Source organism: Otolemur garnettii, unplaced genomic scaffold (genome assembly GCF_000181295.1).
Source record: "Otolemur garnettii isolate 467f Iridium unplaced genomic scaffold, OtoGar3 scaffold00002, whole genome shotgun sequence".
In the NCBI taxonomy this organism is placed as follows: domain Eukaryota; kingdom Metazoa; phylum Chordata; class Mammalia; order Primates; family Galagidae; genus Otolemur; species Otolemur garnettii.
In genome coordinates, this window is record NW_003852397.1 from 22,755,006 (window position 1) to 22,779,010 (window position 24,005).

Sequence of the window (24,005 nt, forward strand, 5' to 3'; positions counted from 1 at the left end):
GTCACTGTGATGGTCTGAAAACATGACCAGAAAGAGAGATTGAGAGGTTGGGTCCCTACTCCTGCCCTTGGATGAGAGACCTCATGCTCCAACAAGTAGAGCACAGAGGAAGTGATGGAAGGAGACTTCTGATGGCAGGTCACAAAAAACTATATAATAGCTTTCTCTCTGTTCACTAAAATCTAGAACACTTGTTCTTGCAGACCTGATGTGCCACGTAGAATTTTCAATTAGCTGGTGGCATTAACCTAGCTCAAGGGCCAATCTTGTGCATAAGGAAGTCTCCAAATGATACTAGCCTCCCAGATTGTAACTCACCTTCAGCTGTTCAATCTGAAACCATGGAACAGAGAAGGACCATCCCCTGCTATGCCTTTCTGAATTTACAGCCCACAGAAGCTGTGAGTGTTATAAATAAATGTCTTATGTCACTAAGTTTAGTGGCATTTCATTATGCAGCAGTTGACAAATGGAAGCCTATTGAGACAGCTGAAGGTAAACTTCAAAGATAGATGTAAATTTTTTTTAAATTTTTTTAAATTTCAGATTAATATGAGGGTAGAAACAATTAGGTTACAATGGTCACATTTTTAAAGTAAAGTCCCTGTTGCAGTTGTGTCCCACACCAGGAGGTGTGACAAATACCCTTACATGGTGATCATTAAGCGGGAGCACACCAATCCCCCTCCCTCTTCACCTTTCCCTACTCCCCCCAACTTGAATTGAATTGAGTTTGGGGTGTACATTAGATTGTCTACTGGCGTCCTATTTGTATTGAGTACATGGGATATTTGCTCTTCCATTCTTTACTACAAAGAATGTGTTCCGATTCCATCCAGGTTAATACAAAAGATGTAAAGTCGCCATCTTTTTTATGGTTGAATAGTATTCGATGGTATACATATACCATAGTTTAATAATCCATTCCTGGGGTGGTGGGCATTTAGGTTGTTTCCATATCTATTGTAATTGTAATTACACATTTAATTGTAAATTGAGCTGCAATAAATAATCTAGTGCAAACGTCCTTACGATAAAATGATTTCTTTTCTTTTGGTAGATGCCAACTTTTTATATTTAACAACCTATACTTTCCACAGGAAAATACTCTTTTAAAATTATCCCTCCTTTACATTTTATATCCTGCCTGGAATGCCCTTTTGCCAGTTATACTCTTCGTAAAATTATTAATCTTCGACTCTCAGTTTATTGTTACCTTTTGTATCTTCAGTGCTCAGCATATTCACTAATCAATGTTTGTTGAATGAATGCTTGTATGAACAAAGAAGGTAATTAAAGAAGGAAATCAAGATAATATTAAATGCTGGAGAGAATATGAAACTTCATCTGCAATCTAGAGTATAAACTGACTAAATAAATTCAAAGAATGTTTTGCCAGGATCTACCACAGCTGAACATAACAATATCCTATGACCTGACAATTCCACATACAGGTGCATGACACCCCCCAAAGAGCACTTCTATTCTCAAAAGTCATATAGTGTGATATTTGTATATCACTATATAAGTCATAAATAAATAACTCATGGTGACAATCAAATCCCATCATCACTAAAATGTACAAATTGCATTACAGTCATATAATTATTTTATAACAAGGATATAATACATAGCTACATGAAGGAATATGCATAAATTTCGCATACTTGAACGCTAAATGAGGGAAGCCAGATCAAATGAGTATAAACTAGGTAAGATTCTATTTACCTAAGTTGTACATTACTGTTACAAGCCAGGAACACTGAGTACCTTGGGGAAGGAAGGTATTTACTAGGGTAGAGTGAGGGGGACTGGTAATATTCACCAAGCAATACACCTAACAAGCTATGTGTTGAATACATACTTTTCTGTAGAAGGGAGCAAGCAAGGGAGGGTCAATCTAATTCATCCTAAACTCTTGCCTAGAAAACCCCCCAACTACTTCCTCCCCACCACACATGAGGACCATTAGGTACAAGCAGAATCTCACACTGGGATTTAAAATGTGAAGTCAGCATTGATGGCAAGGTCTGATCATGTCAAAATTTCTTTTGAAAATTCCTAAATCAATCACAAAGACTGGAGTATATGTTTTTCCTTATATACTTCATTACAACAGATACTTTCACATCTAAAATACGAGAAGCCCTAAAATCAAAAGTAACGAGTGTCTGTATGCGAAAATTTGGACATTCATACCCTTCTGCCTTAAAGTTGGATCAAGTTCAAGTTAGAGGGAGTGGTTGAGTTCTAGGGTCATCTTTGTACTTTAAACATATTATGAGGTAACACCACCATATAAAATCAAGTAAACACTTCTCTGCTTTGTAACTATCAGTTCTTGAGATTCATTTGAATTCGGTTATATATGATACACCATTTTTGTAGAGTTCCTGGTTTTCTAACACAGCATCTCCCTTTATGACAATATTAAATTTTCTTTATTTAATGTTATTCTGGAATCGTGCCAACTCAGGTGAGTCTTGACATGATTTGAACTCCGATGGCCTTGCCCTTGTTAGTCCACAGCAAAACTCTGTGCTCCCATCTCAGCATCTCTCTCGGTTTTTACTTAGGTAACAAACAGAAAGGGCGCTACCTCTGCAAGTGAGTCACTTAACAGAGAGATTCAGCTTATAATTTGACTTTCAACATGCAGAGCATTGAGATGACATCCCTACGTTAAATATAAAAATAAAGCATAGGAGAAAACTCCATCCAGAGCATACACAAAAAGTTTCAAATTTTAAGAAAATAACAAGTCAATACAGGGAGTCTGCAGAAAAAGACAAAAATAAAGAATAAGCCAGGGAGTCTGAAATTTTCATCTGACTTGATCAAAAAGGACTAGGACACAGAAAAACTTATGTGTACCCAGGAGGGTGTTTTTAATATTCACACAAAATTAAGGATAAGTGCTGATGGAATAGCTTTGATTAATGAGCACTGTGACTTTAGAAAGTCTTGACTTTAGGCCACTGAATTCTGGATAATTTATTTTTTCCACAGTCAGAGAAGCTATGAAATCCAAAGAATCTATATAATATTATTAGAGACATTTAACATATTTGTAAAGTTTTCTTAGAGCTACAGAAGCAAGTCATAATTCTTGATATAAAATCCCCCCAAAAATGATAATGTAGGGAAGAGGGAAGAAGAAGGCGGGAGGAATAGCAGAATAATTTCACAGCTTTTCATAAACCACACTTATGACAGCCTCTGCCTACATTCTGACAAAGGCTTCCTGAAATTCAGGTTTACTGAGCTTACACAAACATATGTAAGTGTGAATGGGTGTGTGCACATGATAATATTCGTATATCCGAATCTGGAAAAGGACATGGGTGGCGGTCATAAATAATTTTTTTAAATGACCCTGCACTTGATTTACAAAGGCTCGCACATCTCCTTCTAGTCTATGAATAATCAGTGCTATAACTATCATGCCAAAAATAGTAGCCAAGCAATGTACATTAAATGCATTGTCTCTAAAGTGGTAAGATAATAATCATAGTAACATAGTTATAATCATTGAAATTTCAGAGCAAAACCTCACAAATCTGTTTCATCTTCATATTAATTTAAACCTTTCTTCAAGTGGCATTTTTCTTAAGGCTACTAAGAAGGTAGAGGAATGGACACCATGCTTGCAAGGACAGTTACTGATTTTTTTTTTTTGCAGTTGTTGGCCGGGACTGGTTTTGAACCCACTACCTCCAGTATATGGGGCCAGCGCCCCACTCCTTCCACAGGTGCTGCCCGACAGTTACTGACTTTTATCACATTGAAAGGAAACACTGAGAATAGGACAGTCTCCTGGCAAGCCTAGAAATGTTTTGTGACTTAGGGGCAATCCCCCAAGTAACTCAGTGTCATGGAATGAGATAAGATCGGTCCCTCACTAGTAAGCATGTGTTAAACACTGATGCTTGGTACTTCTTCAGGGGGTTGTGGGGACAGAACATGTGAGGACAGTGCACGTGGCAATCCTTACACATGCAGCCCTCATATGTAATTACCTGAACTCTCCACACCTGTTGTGTATAACCTTAATAAACAGTTGTTGCAGAGGTGGCTCAGGACTACCCTGCACTTAAAGTCAGCCCGCCTCCTGCAAGCTTGTACTTTAATCCATGTCACGCCTGGTTCCTTCATGCGTGACGGCAGCCAAGGCCATAGGGATTGCGACACCACTATATAAATTTAGTTTTTGTGTGGCCTAGTGTTATCATGGCCAGGTGAAAAGAGTAGTGGAGTAAGACTTTGGTTTAAATCTGAGACTAGAGCCACGTGTCTTAGTAACTGAGTCTACCAGACTCAGCTTCCCTTTAAGTTAAAAGGGATATTAATAGTTATTCTTACTAGACCAGAAAAATAATGTATGCAAAGTATCTATCAAACGTGGACAACATATAAGTATTATACATAAGTTATCACAACTGATAATAAACATTTACATTCTGTTTTATTAAATTAACATTTACTGGACAGAAAAAAGAATGGTTGGAGCATGTTCATTATCCTTTGTTACAACAGTCAGTTACTTAAAAAAAGCTTATCTGTTGGAGACAAGCTACCTTCACTACCCAGAGATATGGAAAATAAAGAGATTTCAGGCCAAAAAATTCAAGAAAGGAAACAATTCCCCGTAGGTATGCACTGCTTGTTGACATATATCGTTTAAAAGAAAGGCCACATTTCCCAATAACTTAATTCTTAGCAACTAAATCTGGGATAGATGTTTGTAGTTGAAAACAAACAAACTAAAAAACAGTAGTTTTGTTGGCTTCCTGGACCCTCATTAAAAGAAGTTATAAGGGAATAAGGAATTATAGAATGAGGTGCAAAAGAAGAAATTATGTTATCTAAAGACTAGACAGTCCCATACCCACATATGGAATTATAAGACTCTAAAGACTGTATGTTTTAGTCATTTCACTGGCAACAAGCACAATGAATAATGTATGGTAACTGCTCAAAGCGTTAAGCAAATCTGGCCAGGTGCTGTGGCTCATGCCTATAGTCCCAGCGCTTGGGAGACCAAGGCAGGTGGGTTGTCTGAGCTCACAGGTTTGAGACCAGCCTGGGCCAGACCGAGACTCCATCTCTAAAATAGCTGGGCATTGCGGCAGGCTCCTGCAGACTCAGCTACTCATCAGGAAGATGAGGGAAGAGAATTCCTTGAACCCAAGAGTTTGAGGTTGCGGTGAGCTAAGATGTCATGGCACTCTTACCAAGGATGACCAAGTGAGACTCTGTCTCAAAAAAAAAAAAAAAAAAAAAAGAAAGAAAGAAATGTGTTAAGTAAATCAATGAATATATTAATAATGTTATGTTTATACTAAGATAATTTTGTTATTTAAAATGGATTAAAGAAAATTAAAAGGGAAGAGATTCAGGATATTTAAAACCAGCTCTATTTATTTTGGTGTTTTCAGAAACATTTCATTATAAGAATCAAACAAAACACACACATTCAGCAAGAGGGCACACTTCCCTCATCCAGCAGAAAGATACGTGTTGCTAATGATAAAAGGCTTTCATAGAAACAATCTCAAGGTATCTTGTACTGTTCCTGAGTCATTCAATCAAAGCACTGGTAATAAGAAAACACTTCATTTTTGATACCAAAATCAAATTATCATTATGAACTGCTTCAACCCCTTGTAGATAAAGATAGTTTAAAAATACATTGGCAAATAAGGCAAGAAAACAGAAAATTGAAGTACTTTGGAATACCCTTCTACAAATTATGATAAATTTTTTTGTGATCATCTTAAGAGTAGTTTCATACGACATCACAGGTCCAAGATGATGGAAGGTCACTGATATATTGCCAAATGCATTTTTATGAGATAAATTCAATTATAATTGCTATGACTATTCCAGCCACAATTTAGACATGGAATCCAATTATCCATTTCATTTTCATTTATACCTCATGGGCGAGATCATTTATCATGTTTCACGATAATGATCAGAAGACACATGGAAAGTGATTTCTGGAGGTAACAAATTACCTACCATATTAGCATAGCTTACAAGTTCCTGTCAACAACTACTATGCGTAAATATGAGGTAATTAAATTTACAATGTGCAGGAGTGTTTGATATGCTACTGGCTTCCTTCACAGCTGCCAAAAGTCTGGGTTGCTAAATGCAGCAAACCCGTTTGGTTGCAAATCAGGAATCATTATGCCCCAGAACTCCAACAGGTAGACGGTATGCTAGAGCTCAAGACGCGGAGACACATCTTTCATCACCTGGTATTATTACTTCTTGCCACCAAACCATCCGTCATTGCTGCTGAGACAGCTTGAAATGATAGTCCTGGACCCTCACATTACTGCTCCTTGAACTCTGCCTCATCCATCTTTTGCATCATTCCTGATTCACAGCTAAGTACCCTCTCCCGGCTGCAAAACCCGGTGTGTACCTTGCAATGCCTTTAACCCACAGTGCCTCTCTAATAGTAATTGATTTCTCTTTATTATGGAGCCTCTGTTGAGAAAAAGACTACCCATGGTTGCTGAAGCTGAAAAATGATGTGTAAAAGACCCGATGTACAGAATTCCAATAGTCGTAGGAAAATACACTCTTTTATTTGCAAGTTAGGTTTCAGAATTGCATTAGTATTTCGAGTGGAATATTTCTAAATTTAGGAGCACAAACATAGACACAGGTAGACAGATGCCACTGAGGGTAAAAGTGCACATACCATACAGATAGCTTGCAACATGTATTTTAAAAATGCAGTATTTCAATTGAAAAATATTAATCAGTTTCAAGTATGTTTAATAGGAAAATTCAAAACTTTTAGGTACGTAATACTTTGAAATTACAAAACATGCTTATCCTTGACACAACATAAACAAGAGAGGGATTTAAAGTTAGATGCCGGAGTATAAGGGAAAGAGCCTTTTAAAATAAGTCCCTCGGCTAGCCGTTTTTTCCCTCCTCGCTGATGCTAAGAGAACCTTCAAAATGATACCAGCAACACAGTCGCTGGTGTGCCATAAACTATCCAAGACTAAAGGTTTTAATTCAGCTCCGTGTGAATGCTGTTATAAAAGTTTAATAAATCAAAATGATCAAAATGTTCCCAGTGGCAGATTGAGATTCAGTTTCCAATTCAAATTCTCTTTAATATATGGCTTCTCTGACATCTTGCATTTCTATCGTCCATGGTGAATTCCAAACAGCCTGCTTTTCATCATTACCATGCCATCAACCAGTCTGGTCATGGGAACTACTTTTTAGCAATCCTGCAGGATACACAGAAATGTCAAACCTAGTGGGGGGTTTTCACATAGGAAAATTATGGCAGGTGGGAACTCTCTACCCCTAAGTAAATATTTTCAAAGCATCTACTACAGTGAATGACATTCCTTGAGGATTTAGAAATGCCATTAGCTGGACATTCTTCAGAGAAACAACCTCCTCCCAACCCTTTAAAACACTGAATGTAAGGAAGATAGGCCTAGGTGATTACCATCAAGAGCAATCACATCTGAAGAGCAAGGGTAGTAAGGAAGTCTTTGGACTGTTTTCTTTATTCCTATGAAGTACATATAAAGAACAGGAAAAAGACTTTAATGTAACAGATTCAAATATAGTAAAGAAATTACATGAAGCAATATGAAAAAAATATTTACACGTGATACACGTTACCTGTATTTTTATATGTCTATATTGTCAGCAACAAAGATTTAACCATGTCAAGGTTCTCTTTCCAAATTTTCCATTTAATTGACTACAGATGTTTTTACCCTAAGTTTAACGACATGAAAAACTCTAACAGCATTGGCTAACGGCTCTGAAAGGAAACCTTACTAAATGCAAAGAATTTCTATGTACTAGGTACTTAAGGTCCAGTTCATCTTGTATTGAATCCTTTTTTAATCCCCTACGATTAGGCTAATACTTGCCCAGATGCCTAAAGATTTTAAACCTGGATGTCTCCTCAGAACCCAATCGATAATTGTTATTATCTAGGCTCCCAAATAAGTTCCTCTATAAGTCTTATGAATGTCTGTCCACAATACCGTATTTCACTCCGAATCCCAAGTTGGAAACCTAGACATCTCCTTCAACTTCTTGCCCTCATTTCACAACACTCTATAAATAGTTCTGCCATAATCTCACACTCCTGACCTGTTCTTTCTACCAAACAGCCCCTCAAGGGCCCCTCACCCTCTCAAGCTTTTAGGGTTGTAAAATTACTCCTTGAAAACTCAACATTTTGCAAATCATTTTCCATCCTGGTTTTCTGGGACAGATACTAAAATATGAGTAAGCTACTCCATAACTGGCAAAGGTTTCCATATCTAATGATAGTGTATATTTATATTTCTTAATGTGTCCCTCAAATTCCTTCACAGTAAGGCTTCAACGTACAATTTCTGGCTCATCTGAGGGTTCGTCCCTGGAAAACTCTGTATTATTTAGTCAATATTTAATACCAGTCCTTAAGAACATGTGTTTTCCAATACCATGCCCTCTGCTGGGAATGCCCTTTATTTACCTTCCACTATCCAAATGCTACCCTACCCATCTGTCAAGGGCCAGATAAAACCTCTCCTCCTCCCCAGCACATTTCTTGCCCATGAAAGGCAGAGATGGGGCTGGCCTCCTGGCTCTACATTAAATCCATGTCTTTCATTTAGCACTTCATAACCCCCATGGCAAATATTTGATTCTATAAGTTGGAATCTGGGTTCACTGTGCTGGCTACATGGACCCTGTCATGAACAAGAAAAGAAATCAGCCCTAAATTCAGCAAGGTAGTGGAGGAGGCAGATGTTAGGAATGCAGTTAAATTTGAAAGGCTTGCAAAGGTACAAAGCAAATGTAAAAACCAAGGCCCAAACCCAGCAAAGATCACAGTGCATTAAAGCAAGCTGGTAGTTTGGTAGGCAATGCAAGTTTGGTAAGCAAAGGATTGTCTCAGGGAGGACTGAAAGGTGTGAGCTCAGTTAGCGCAGGCAGGACCCTGCAGCTGTAAGGCGGCATCTGGAATTTATTTTTATTTATTTTATTTATTTAGGCCAGGGCCAGGTTTGAACCCGCCACCTCCAGTATATGGGGCCAGCGCCCTACTCCTTTGAGCTACAGGCGCCGCCCAGCATCTGGAATTTATACTACATGAGCAGGAAGGCAGCAGAGCTGGGAAGTGCATATTCTGAATTATCTTGTGCCATATGGTTACTGGTTGCTGTGTGAAGACTGATTGGAGGAGGCAAGGGCTCATGAAGGGAAACCAGTAAGGAATCTTGTTAGAGAATTACACGAAAAAGACGATGGGGACATGTTCAAAGCAGCGGTAGTGAGGCAAAGGAAAGCACGAGGCACTCGGAGCATATGCAATAAAATGCTGATAAGTGACGTAATTAATATCCATATAACATACAGATTTCACACGTACAGATATCCATCTGCTCTAGTTCCAGCAACATGACAATCTTGGAGATTGTCTTGTTCTGCACATCCTATCAGCAGACCTTCTATAAAGATCTTTAAAAAACGTTGACCTAAATAACTTGGGAGAAAAATCTGTAAAACAAAATCAATGAATTCTCTTCTGTACTAGAAGGTGATTGTCATTTGGCCTTTAGGTATTTTGAACAAAAAAGAAAAAATCAAGAGAAACCTGAATGAAATAAGAATATGAGGCATGCATCTATTTAAGGAAAAAGGAGTCAGTGTAGAAAGCACAGCAAGAGTAGAGGCCTAGGCCAGAAGGAAGTGAGCTCGGAAGAGAGCTGGTGTGCTTGCCCAGAAGTAGGGAAGGAGGGGAGGACAGGTAACAAATCTGGAGTGGCAGCCAGGGGATATTTCATGCCAGGCCTTCTGAAACAGGAAAGGACTGTGAGTTTCTTATTTTATTTTTCTTAATATGAGGGGAAGCCATGGGATGGGGTACACAGGCAACAGGACGGTAGCAATGGTAGCCGCCATATACAGAGAGAGACTAAAGAAATGCCAGAGGCAATTAGGAAGATGTACGTAACCCATAACCATGCAGATACAATTTCTTCCTAACAAGAGTACTGGTAATTATCTACTGTTGTTCGTTTCAACACAACGACAGATTCTACACCACCACAACTAAATCCACGATTCCAAATTGTGCAAAACAGAAAAACAAAAATACTTTCTTAGTTTGGGGCTCAGAAAGCAGAAATAGGACAACAAAAAAAGTTATGTTCCTATAGCTAGGATATACTAAACCCTAAAGTTTAAAAGTAAACCTGTTTGTATGCTTCCTAAGAGATGAGAATAATCTACAGACCGTAATTACTCTAAAAACAAACCTCAGAGCTAAGGGAAGGCTGTGTAAGAAGAGGTGGCTGAGAAAGTGCTGAGAAAAGCTGCCCTATGTGCTGCCATATTGTTCAATCATTGCAGGGTTTTCAGCCCCCAAATCCTCACTTCTAACACTGACGTGAACAGATTTTTCCTTTTCCCCCCCAAAACTAAAGAATGTGAATTAACAAAAACAATCCATGTGGAAAACTGCCAAAATATGTTTAGGGGAATTTGTGTTGACGTCACGCTTTTTAAAAATTTCTTACTAGACTAAATTATAAATATCATTTATTTTAACCCAGATAGGAAAGAAATACCTATCGGAGGCACTGTCGTGAGCTTTGAACAGGTCGCTTTTGACTGATGGATTCATAATCAGTAAGTACATATTATTCTCCCCCTTCTTTGTAAGGCTTTTACCTGGAGTTTGGTGGATGTTTTCTGTTATCTGTGTATTACCTTTTGGTACTCTTTGTAACAGCGGTTTCTTGATCATGTATTACCAGTAAGTAAAATGTGTCATTAGCTAATTAGCTTTTTAAAAGATGTGACTATTTCAGCGGCAAGTCCTTCACCAAAACTCAAAAAACTCACCTGTAACTTACACACTGGTAGGAAGCTGCTACCATTGAGACTCTTGAGGTAGTGGGGAGAGTGGGAAAGACTCAAGAACTGCAATTAATGACGTCCCCCCACAACACTTATCATGGCATCTTTACTCATCATACCACTCAACACTATGAATTATCTCCGTCCTCACTGACTGATTTCAATCTGTCTGCTCTAGAGCTTCTGTTCAATTAACATTCTATAAGACTCTCGCAGCACGGCATTATTTACCAAATGAGTGCTTAATACTGGGTTTTGATGGAATAACTATTATGTAGGCTAGTTTTTCACATTAGGAAATCTTTTTGTTGTTGTTGTTCTTGTAGATTTAAAGCTGTGACCAAAATCTAAGTCAAAATTCTGTGCCAAGATTGTAATGCTACATCTTCCTAAAGAATTAATTAAATTAGAAATTGCTTTCAGGCTGAGACTGTGTCTGCTGTTTCCGCCGTGTTCATCCATGCCGATGAGCATGCTAAGTACTCGATAATGTCTGCTAGCTGATTTTCCAATAAAGTTGCAAGATACCTAGAAAGGCTGAAAACTCTTAGTTCAAACTGACATTGCTGCTTTCTTTTCGGTTTAGAGCAAGGGAAAAAAAAACTAGTGAAAAAAGAGGGGACTATAAATTACAAAGACACTGTTAGTCCATGAAGTAAATATAAGTCCCGCGCTATTAGTTGCCCCAAATGACATGTACAACAAACTACAAGAGAAGAGAATTAAAACTAAAAAGGAGATTCTAGACCAGGCGTCCTCAAACTTCGGCCCGCAGGCCACATACGACCTGCCAAGGACATTTATCCAGTCTGTTGGGTGTTTTTGCCACCGCTGCCTGTCCTTTTAAACTACAGTCTGGCTCTCCAACAGTCTGAGGGACAGTGAACTGGCCCCCTGTTTAAAAAGTTTGAGGAGCCCTGTATCTAGACCTACTATCAGCACAATGAAATCAAATTCCCTTGAGTTCTACAAAAACAACTACTTGCCATGTAGATGATTCTGCTTCCTTCTTGATTCTTGCAAATTCTTAAAAAGAAAGCTCTATCAAAAGCAATCTCCCCAAAGATTCACTCCAAAGACCAGCTCTATACATGGGAACCACCTACAGAAATAAACTCAGAAATCCTTTGGGAAGGAGCTCTCATTATACTATTTTTATTTTAAAAACAAACTGAGAGAAAACAAAATCAAAATAACTATTTGGAGAAAAACAACCGTTGCATGCACCCATTCTTGTAGAGTAGCAGTAAGGAAACTCATAAGAGGGGAAAATTCATAGGAAAAATCTATCTAAAATAATGGTGTACGGAAGTGGATCCTCAGAGTCTCAGTAATAATACTAAGTCCCATTTAATATTAATATTAAATTTAGGAGGCATCATTTCCCTACTACTTTTAAATAAACATAGATACAATCATTATTTATTAATGTTTTCTTTCAGCTTTGAAAAAGTCTCCCTAAACTGATGATATGAACTATTTAAATCAGCATCCAGTTTTCTGGCTGCACCACAATGTACTATCTGAAATAAGAACATCTAGTACCCTTTTGCTCATTTAGAATTTAAATATGTACCAGACACCTTAAACACTGAAGCACCTGAATTACAAGTAGGCACTATGAATGAGAGTAGACTTCAAATGTTTCTGTTATCATACTCAAGGGTAGTAAAATAAAATTTTAAAATAAGAGACACCAGGAAACTCTTCTGAATCTGAGAATTTAGCATCCATTCCCTGCATATGTTTTCCTAACTATGTAAGGGTATTTGGGGAAAATTATTAAATAGTATGTGATTTATCAGTGTATTCCCAGGCTTTCGTTATAGTTCAGATTCTATAAAACCTAAATGTTTAAAACTGCCTTCTCCCAGCTAACTCCAAACGTCCTAGCAAGTTACGTTTTCACAGTAGATGTACAGAAAAGGGATCTTCAAGTCACCATTAAGAAAAAGGATCTTTATAGAAAGTCATGAGTTTGAAAGCTGCGCTATGAAAACTAGTTAAAAATCAATACTATGTGATATTAAGCAGACTGCTGCAGGTCTCAAGCCAGAAATTCTATGGCCTTTAGCTACCAACTAGTAAAAGTTTTAAAGTGTTTTCTCCTTCCCCAATGTCCTTACTTCCAATATAAAAATACTCAAATAAAACTTTCAGACTTAATTTCATACATAAAAAGACTAGAAAGATTAGAATACTAGACTAGAATATTGGTCAAATCAAGATTATTTTTTCATTTGAAAAAATATCTCTGGCTTGGCACCTGTGGCTCAAGTGGCTAAGGTGCCAGCCATATACACCTAAGGTGGTGGGTTCGAATCCAGCCCGGGCCTGCCAAAACAACAATGATGGCTGCAACCAAAAAAATAGCCAGGCATTGTGGCGAGCGCCTGTGGTCCCAGCCACTTGGGAGGTGAAGGCAGGAGACTCGCTTGAGCCCAGGAGTTGGAGGTTGCTGTCAGCTGTGATGCCACGGCACTCTACCCAGTGGGACAGCTTGAGGCTCTGTCTTAAAAAAAAAGAAGAAGGAAAAATATCTCATGCTAACCTTAAGAGTCACCCTGGTTAGTTCATTTGAGAAAGGAAAGATTTTGGCTCAGACACTGCAAAAAATAATTGTCATGATCACTTACATCATTCCAGCAAATGTCATTCTACCCGCAGGTGAGGAGTATATGGTCCATTATCCATTCTCTACACCTTCCAAGGTCAGTCCCACTACTCCAATTTCAACTAAATAATTTTATTTGTTAATTGCAAGAAAAGTATTTGTATCTTTATGAAACATTGTGGTAGGTAACAAAGCAAACAAAGATAAACCAGCCAAAGTCTGATAGATTATAAACTAAAAATAATTACAGTAAAAGCAGCATTTGAAAAGCTCAAATGCAAGTCTTACATTAATTGTGACTTCTTTCCCTTTTTCACATGCATAGTGGGTGACTGGTACTAAGAAAATTATTCCATTAACAGCTCACCATTGACCAAATTAAGTTATGATCCTACTCATTACTTATGACCCATACTGTTACTTGACTTAGTACACTTAATATGATAATATCTCTCTCTTACAGTACCATATTCCAAAGTCCACATATCCTTCAAGGTTGAGTTGTACCTTCTCTTGAAATATTTTCCCAGCTGCTCTTTTATCTGAATAGAATGAGTAACTACATCTGAATAACATTTTTATGATGTAGAGACCCATGTACAAAAGATCTTTACTAGGTATACTAGTTGTCTCTCCAATATCCAGCAGTGGGAATTAGTGCCCTCTTTATCCCCAACTGTATGAGACCAAGGAAGCAGGTCGCCATATTGCTATCCTGTGACTAAGAAGTGAGCCTGGCTTAATAATAGAAGCCAAAACTATGGCTGCAGAGTGAGAGATTGAGAAGAACCTGGATCTTTGATGAGTAGATCGCCGGGTACCAATCCTGTACCTTCTAGTCACAATACTCAGTAAATGCCCTTATGTTTAACCTAGTTTATACTACCTTACAAAGCAAAGTATTGACATCAATCTGAAATTCTCATGATTTTAAATGCCAAGCCTGAATAAGGTTGCATACCTACTCTGAGTAAAGCTGGGTAAATGGATTGATATTTGCCCCAATTTGTAGCTAGAGGTTATGCATTAGAAACAGATAAAAAATACCAACTCATTACTTTTGATTTCCTGAGCATTTTGTTAATGATGAATCATTGACACTAAAACTTTAAAATTATTAAAAATGACAAACAAAAAATTGTGATTTTTTTCAAATCAATGAACTTAAAATACAATAGTTTCCCAGGTAAAATAAGATGTAATAAAAAAATTTAGAATAGAGATTGAGTGTCAGATACAGCAATCAGAGAATTTTAAAGAAGTTGATGAAGGTCAGTTGGTTAGAGATGCTACTGGGTCTTTGATTAGACAGGTGGAAAAGAAGGATAAAAACTGCAAAGGAGGGAGGGAGTGAGGAAAACAGTCTACGACATAATTAGCCTGTGATGTTGGTGATTTCAGTTTGGAGCTTGTAAACACCACTCCACCTGTCTTTCACACTTTGATTTTGTGAAACATCAAGCAAAAATGTCTACTCTTCATCTCATCTCTGTAAAAATGTCTTTGTCAATAAGGATTGGCTTCCACAAGCTAAAGATATTATCATTACTCGAAATGAAGCAATGCTAAAGTCATGACAAAGTAAATTCTGTTTCACCGTACTTTTTTCCCCTTCCTCTGGCTGTGGGAAAACACCGATCAATACTATTCAGCATGAGAATTTTTCAGTAAAATTTTCATTTGCAACAAACAGCAACAAAAAAGCCCTAAGCGTGCCCTGTCACTTTCAGTTTAACTGAAAACACACTAATAAACTCTTGCCCTTGGGTCATCTTTGACAACAGGCAATAGTATGCCAGCTCTTATTAAAGACTATTCATATCACTGCCCCCAAAATTTCCTTTAAAATTACCATCTTTTCTATCTATGTAACAGCATGTCAGCTTTACAAGTGCCAATGAGAGATAGGACCTGTCATCATAGTTAATTCTCAGCGCTGTTTCAAACTCTGGACAGCTGATCCCTAAAGGTATATTTGTGGTGAGCAATCTTTATTTGGTAGTTAATTGGACAAACAAGAAAAAAAATAAAAAAACCCAGCAAAGTATCACATATTAGTATTAGATACAGAACAATCTAAAATAGGTTGTAAAGAAACACAAACCTGCAAAAAACTAAGAAAAATACATCAAAAATTTCAACAACAACAAATTTTTCAACAAAATGTAAGGGTCCTTTCTAAAATTTCATTTATTTTGCAAGTAATATTCTTGGAATATCTGTAACAAAGTTGTCTCCAGGTCAGAAAAGCAAGCTTTGATAAAATAGAAAACTCTACTTGTTGATTAAGACAAACATGCGAGATCTAGTAATGAAGATTCTCTCTTAAAATACATATGCAGAAAATGTCCATATAAAAGAACAAACTGTATGTATAAAGGGAATGTCTGGATAAAAGCATCACTGTCCTCCGCAACCTGTCCAATAAATATAGGACTTCCTTAAAACAAGTATAGATTGATTATATATGTAACTATATGCAATGTATACATAATTATACAAATTATATGTACAGGTATATATATTATATATACCGTCAGGTATTCAGAAGCACTCTCTGTACACTACTAAGTCACCATTTCCTTCAATGGTTGCTTATTGTGAATGCACATATAATATTCTGAAGACACAGTGAGCAAGAAAAGTCAACAGGACACCACATTCCATCCACAGCATATTAATCACACTGAAATGTACCCTAAGGAAACTTCAGGGTTTCAAGATCAGGTTCAAGCAAGAAAGATGGTTGACTGAGCCTCAACAAAGAGGAATATCCATCCACAGGTGAACAAGGGATAAATAGTTTCTTTGCCTGATTCTGGGGTCAAATACTATCATATTTTCTTATTATTCAAAAACTTGGGGCTATAACCTCTATGAAGTTCTGCAAGTGATATGAGCTGACTATGGGGACATGAGAGATATTTCATTGAAAATAGTCATATCTAGTCTACAAAGATAAACCTTTTTATTAAGCCATATGGTCTCCCACAACAAAAGTATACAAGAGGCTAACAAGATTATTAAATGAGCTCACCATTAAGAATCAAGAAACATAGGGTTATATTCTGGCTCAGTCAATTATTAGATTTGTTTTTGTTTTTGTTTTTTGCAGTTTTTTGCCAGGGCTCGGTTTGAACCCACCACCTCCTGCATATGGGGCCTGGTGCCCTACTCCTTTGAGCCACAGGTGCCGCCCTCAATTATTAGGTTTTTGAGGCTACTGGCAAATTATCAAATGGCCTGAATATTTGAATATTAATTCCCTTCTCTTTAAAAGTACCAAAGGTTGAAGTATTAAAGTTAAGGAAATCTTGAAATATTATAGGTAAAAGAAACTTGATCCCAACTATTCTAAGATGTAGTAACTAGAGTGTGGACGTATCTCACGGGTCCCCTTCCCGCCCCCCGCATTGGCATGTTCTGTGCCCTTTGCTGGCTGATGCCTCTTTCTCTTAACCCTGCCCCTATATCCATCCCTCTAACCTGCGCAATTTTCTCTCAACCTTCAGGTCGTTCCTCAAAAAGGACCCATTCACAAATGCCTTCCATGATATCTCTGACAATCTCAAGACAGTTTAGATATTTTTTTCCAAATTTAATGTTGAAGAAATTTACACAGTTCATAATTATTTTAATTTGTACCTATATTGGTGGATTCTTGATACCCTATTCAACAAAACTACTTTTCTTTTAAATTTTCACATGGCTACTTCTAAATTTTCACATGGCTAAAGTCTTCATTTTTTTTTAGCAGTTTCAATTCAATTGTTACCTTCACAAAGCAGTTTTGCAGACCACCCTAACCAAAATATCAATCTCTGACATTTTGTGTCTTTTTCTTTAGAACATGTGCCACGGAGTGATACTGCAATTTCAGTATGTATCTATATAGCATGTATAACAGACCTCCCTATTAGGCTCTCTCTGGGCAGGGACCTTGTATTTTATTTATAATTGTATCTTAAGAAGAACAATGCCTGGAATATAAAGGGGACCCAGCAAATTGCAAATAAATGTAATTAACATACATTTTGCCTGTATACATATCTTTCCAGGATTCACTACAGATATGTACTGCCAGGTCATAATCTCTCCACATTCCTCTAGTAAATTCAGTATCCAAGAACATCAAAGAACATGTCTTGGCAGTTCTAACATTCTAAGATTCTAGAGAGAGCATGAATTAGTGAATTATTTACTACTATTTTGGTACTGATAAAATTTACAGGTCTATGGGGATATAATGTTTAACCTTAACATCACTCGCACAAGGCCTTGGGGAACCAAAGATGTTTAAATAGGAAGAACTAGGTCTAAAGTTAAAATGCAAACAAGATGCTAGCAACATGGAATAAAATATTTTATATATTTAGCCCTATTATAGCATCATCAAATAGAATCCTTTCAATAGAAAACACTTGAAATACTTCACAATTACACTGTTAATGTTACCATAAGACATTTTCAGAACTTCTATAAGATGGCTTCTATATATGGTGACTAACGATTAAAAACACTGTGGTTTAAAAATCACTCTACCTATAGAGTTGCTTTTGTTCTAACAAAGTCATACAACTTAATGAAGTGAAAACAATTTTACTTACCTCTCACAATAAGTTGAGCAAAATTGGACACTCCAGAGCCTCGTTCTGACTGAGTTACACAGCGATACAAATCCTGGTCAGTTTTTGTCACTTCCTGCAATCTAAACGAAGCCGCAAATCTTCTATGATTGATATTCTTAGTCTGGGCTACAGGTATATCTTCTCCATTTCGTCTCTGCAAACAGAAACCAATATTTAAAAACAGATTTGCAACCTTCCCTTAAATCTAAAGCATCTCAGAAAGCAATACCTATGATGAATTATTCTTGTTGCAAAATTAGGGGGGAAATGTCTATGTAGACCCACAAATTTTTGCCAGTGTCAATCAATCAGGAAAAAGATGTAACATTATACTTTAAAGGATGTAGGACTTACACTAAGGCAGTAATCATCATTTAGATAAAGTTGTTACTATACTGCAGCATATGAATGAACAGGAGAGTTAACAGTTCCTGTTAACTGTTGCATTTCCCCATCCTCCCAGAATATATACACAAGCTTCATTAGAACCTACTACACGGCATGTGCTATGATATCTTCGTACTCAGCAGGGGAACGAGACTATGCCCTATGCATATCTCTGTATTCCAAATGTGTAGTATGTGCTGGCCTCAGAATGACAATAAAATACTGATAAATAATTTAGAATCAACACCAAATCTGTACTCTTTCCAAATTTCTCTTTGGGATTAATGACTGCCAATTTATACACTTTAATGAAGTAGTCAAAAGAGCTCAAATGTTAAAACCATATCTGCCAACTGTCAAAATGAAGTATTAAAAAACATGTTTATAATATCAAGGTATCTCATACAAGACTATAAACTGTAAAGGAAATGAGTGAAAAATCCAACTACAGAAGAACTTCCATAGGTGACCACCTCCCTACACTGACCACATCCTTAAGTTGACCTAATTTTGATAGACCGGACATGTACCACATGTACATATTAGAACAGCAGACCTAGTTCCTTACATTGACCTCCTCCTTATGTAGACCAGTTTGTTATTGACCATTGGGTGGTCAATTTGTAGACTTCTATTATATAATAAAATTTATAATTTCTTCACATTAAAAGATGTCATAAAGTGAAAAAGAAAAGCAATGAACTGTGATATTTGTCAACAAAATACCCATTAAATGATATAGTCAAGCTATATGAAGATCTTCTATAGTTCAATAAGAAAAAAAATAAACAACTCAATCAAAATAGGCAGACAATAAAAAGAGAAAATATGTGTAGTGACCACAAAAGTTGACTCTCAACCAAAATTCAATATACGTCAACCTATAAATGTAATTCACAACATGAACAGATGCAAAAGCAAAGGCCATTTGACTCTTTCAGTTGATACAGAGAAATTATTTGACAAATTCAGCACCCTTTCACGATGAGAACACTCAACAAAACCAGTATAGATGGGACATTACTCAAAGTTAGTAAGGCAAATCTACAGCCAACATCATATTGAATGGGAGAAAATTGAAAGCATTCCTGCTTAGAACTGGAACCACACATGGTGCCCACTTTTATCACTTTTATTCAACATAGTCCTGGAAGTTCTCATCAGAGCAAACAAGGCAAGAGAAGGAAAGCAATGGAGTCAAAATGGGGAAAGGAGAGCAAAGGACCTCTCTTTACTGATATGATCTTATACCTAGAAAACCACAAAGATTTAATTAAGAGACTCTGAACTTATAAATAGAATCAGCAAAGTTTCAGATTACAAAATCAACTTACACAAATCAGTAGCTTTCATATATGCCAAAAAACCTAAGAGCAAAATCAAAGATATGATACCTTCACAGCAGCAACAAAGAAAATAAAACTCCTAGCAATATGTTTAACAAAGAAGGTGAAAGACTTCTACAGGGAGAATTATAAAACAGAGTAAAGAAATGGCAGAGGATATTAATAGATAAAAAAAAATATCATGCTAATGGATCGGCAGAATCAACATCGTTAAAATCATTGTATTACCTAAAGTGATTTACAAATTCAATGCAATTCCCATTAAAATACCAATGCCAATTTTTTGACGATCTCGAAAAACTAGTTCTATGTTTCATATGGAACAAAAGAAGACCCTGAATGACCAATGCAACCTTATGAAATAAGAACAAAGCAGAAGGCATCACTTTATCAGCCTTCAAGCTATACTACCAGTCTATAATAACCATCAGCATGGTACTGGCCCCCAGAGACATGAAGCTATGGATCAGAACAGAAAACCCAGAGAAGCAATCATCCTTATATTTTCATCTGGTTAAAATAGATAAAAACCTACACTGGGGCAAAGAATCCTCTTCAATAAATGGTGCTGGGAAAACTGGTAGGCACATGTAAAAGATGGAAATAGGATCTACACCACTCACTACTTACAAATATTAAGTCACAATGGATAACAGACTTAATCCTAAGGCTGGAAATAATAAGAATCCCAGAAAAAAATATTGAAAAAACTCTCTTATAAATACTAGGCTATGCAAATCCATGAAGAGTCTCCTCTTAGATCACAACTGTCCCTGAGATTCCATCACCCACTCCTCACTCCTTTAATCCTCTCTGCATTGTCCATGAGATCTCACTTTCTGACCCTTTTCTCTATAGCCAGCCATTTCTTTTTTTTTTTTTTTTTTGAGACAGAGTCTTATTATGTCACATTCAGTAGAGTGCTATGGCATCACAGCTCACAGCGACCTCTAACTCTTGGGCTTAAGTGATTCTCTTGCCTCAGCCTCCCAAGTAGCTGGGACTACAGGTGCCTGCCACAACGCCTGGCTATTTTTGTTGTTGTTGTTGTTGTTATTGTTGTTAAGCAGGCCCAGCCGGGTTCCAACTCACTAGCCCAGGGGTATGTGGCTGGCACCTTAGCCACTGAACTACAGGCACCCAGCCTAGCCAGCCATTTCAAAGGAGCTTTCACTAATTAGCCTGAAAGAATTCTAGATTCTCTTAATTTCTATTGTTCATGCATTGCCAGTATTAAAATTATACTACAGAAAGTCCCTGGGTTATGAAAGACATAGGGTCTGTAGCTTTGTTCTTAAGTTGAATTTGTATGTAAGTTAGAGCAGGTACATTGACTGATTACCTGTAACAGTCTCTGTTCCTAAGAGCAAGTGGTCCATCAGTTGGATATTTGTAACTCAAAATCTTACTGTAATAGCCTCCCATCCGTGTGAGTTTTATGTAAGTCAGATGTTTGTAACTTGTGGACTACCTACATTTCTTTATCATTATTCTAAAACTGCTGACTTTTGCTGAAATCAGTCCTATGAGAAAAATGTTACCCAAAAATTGAGATGAGCAACTTCTCCACACTCCTCCCGGATTTCCACAATGACTTGATCTGTGATGTCTGTCTCCATATCACATTCTGTTTGCTTTGCTTCTACAGACTCTTCCCTGTCTACTGCCACTAGCAGGGTCTTAAATACTGCCTCAGAAACTCCATAAAATGATATTACGTGAAACTTATTAACTGGCTTTTCTAACCTAAATCTCCTCTAGTATAATATTTTCTATATAGATCTTTTTATCTCTTTGTATACCGAAATCATTCCGAAGGTAGGATTTCATGTCTTACTTATGTATCTTTTCCTTCGAAGTCATCCAATAAAGTTCTTAATGGCCCCCTGACGTACTTTGTTAAAAGAAATTAAATTCATTATATATATCAGAGACAAGAATCAGGTAATCCTCTTTAGACATTTACAAATAATTATAATGAAATATATAATATTAAACTAATAATAAAGGGAAACTACATAAATATTAAATCCCAAGTACACCAAGAGGTCATTTATGCCAAGCCATTTCTTTCAGAATTAATATCACAAGTCAGAGAGGTTGAAAGGTCTGTTTAAGCAAAGATAAACAACTATTAAGTCCACAAAAGAAAAACACAAGTATAGGCCAGAGGGGGAGGGGAGAGGAGGCGGGAAGAAGGGAGGAGGGATGGTGATTGGCAGGATCTTCCCTAATGTGCACAATGTGAGGGTGTTCAGCACACCCCCCGGGTGAAGGTCTCATCTACAACTTGAACTTTACCTTAGAAGTGAAAAGAACATAACCTAACCATTTGTATCCTCATATAAATCTGAAAATTAAAAAAAAAAAAAAAGGTCTGTTTAAGGTCATCTAGTCACAAAGCTGATACATTACATGATTTTATATTTATATATATTAACATATTAATATAACTATAAAATAGTCTGTTTAAGGTCATCTATATCACAAAGCTAATATAATATATATTAATAATATAATTAATATAAGCTAATATAATTAATAATATATTAATATAACTATAAAATAGTCTGTTTAAGGTCATCTATATCACAAAGCTGATACATTACATGATTTTAAATTTATATATATTAATATGTTAACATAACTATAAAATAGACAATTGCTATTTACCTGTTGAAATAGAGTAACAATAAAACTGAACCCAGAGCTGTAACATTCAGGTTCTACTCAATAATTGTTTAATAAGCACCTCCATGTACCTGATATTATGTCAGTTGTTACTGGTTCTATCACTTCTATCTCACATATACTTAACTATGATAGAATCATATCTATTTAAAAATCATAAAATCAAAATTCAGAAAGATCAGAAATGTGATGGAGAGTCACACATTTAGTAGTAGGACTAAAACTCAAAGCCAGGTTTGGCAAACGCAGGAGTCTTTCCTTTAACTAAACCACAGCTGCTTCTTTCATTTTTAGGACAGGTCCTGTCCAATGACTTGACTATTTGCTGTTGAGGCTTGATGAATACATTGTTCCAAAGAGCAATATAAAGTATTATATTAGACAGGGCTTTATTTACTCAGCTTCCAATATTGCATCACAGTTAAAAGCAGCAACTGACACCATGTATAACCTAAAAATCAAAAAGAATAACTTCTTCTTTTAAATTACAAAGATCAGCCTTTAACAACAAGTTATCAGTTTATCACAAGGCCAAAAAAGAAGATAGATATAAGAAGTAAGGGTAAATTTCTCTCTTATGAAGTAATGTTTGCATACGGTTTTCCGCCTTTGCTAAGTTTTTCAGTTACAAGTTCTTTATTCTGCTTTGAGTTTATATGATTTCTCTATTGCAAAGATTCCTACCTGAGAAGTACTGAAAATGAATCACAGAAGTATATGGTCTGAGGGATCATAACCACGCCACTTTGTTCTCCTCTGCTCCTCTTCTCCTCCCGCCCCCTAGATGTATCTCATGCTTTCTTTCTTCCTTACTTTGTCTCCAGTACAGCTTGTTGGATGGAACTTGTCATGGACCCAGGACTCCTGGGCAGATCACCATCATCCCCCAGCATTACCACGTTCCCCTATTACACTGTGTGAGCATCACCATGCAGAGCTCGGGAAGTGTTCATTTAACAAGTTCAGCCCCTGACAAAAATTAGTGTCCTAGTAATACTGACTGATTCCCCAACATCTATTCCAATCAGTTTATTAACCAAATCTCTAGCTGTTCAAAGTTCAGTCTGCAGCACCAGCATCGCCTAGCAGACTGTTAAAAATGTAGGGTGCAGAGACCACTTTAGATGCACTAACCTGAAATCTGCATATTAATAAACCCTTAGGTATGGATAAGATATAACACCTTGGGTCAACTAAGTTCATACACATTGAGTTACTCTGAGGATTCTTTCCATTAACAGGCACATGATTAAAAAGGGGTGTGTGTACTGATTCTGGCCAAGGAAATGTGACAGAAACTGGTCAAGTTATATCTAGGAAGTTTCTACACTTCTAAGATGACACATGAGAAAGCAGGTCCTCTTTTCTTTTTCTCAATGTCATGACTAAAACTGGAAGAGGTAACTTGTAACCATGAGGAAG

The 24,005-nt window shown here is 36.9% G+C and overlaps 1 protein-coding gene across 2 annotated transcripts in view; it reads right to left on the minus strand.

Annotated features, from left to right (window-relative positions):
- PTPRK (protein tyrosine phosphatase, receptor type K) overlaps positions 1-24,005 on the minus strand; it is a 548,103-nt gene that overhangs the window by 239,202 nt on the left and 284,896 nt on the right. For both annotated transcript variants that reach the window (XM_003781656.3, XM_012806133.1), the window contains exon 6: positions 18,139-18,313. In XM_003781656.3, the coding sequence (XP_003781704.1) occupies positions 18,139-18,313 (175 nt within the window). The remainder of the gene's footprint in view (positions 1-18,138; positions 18,314-24,005) is intronic.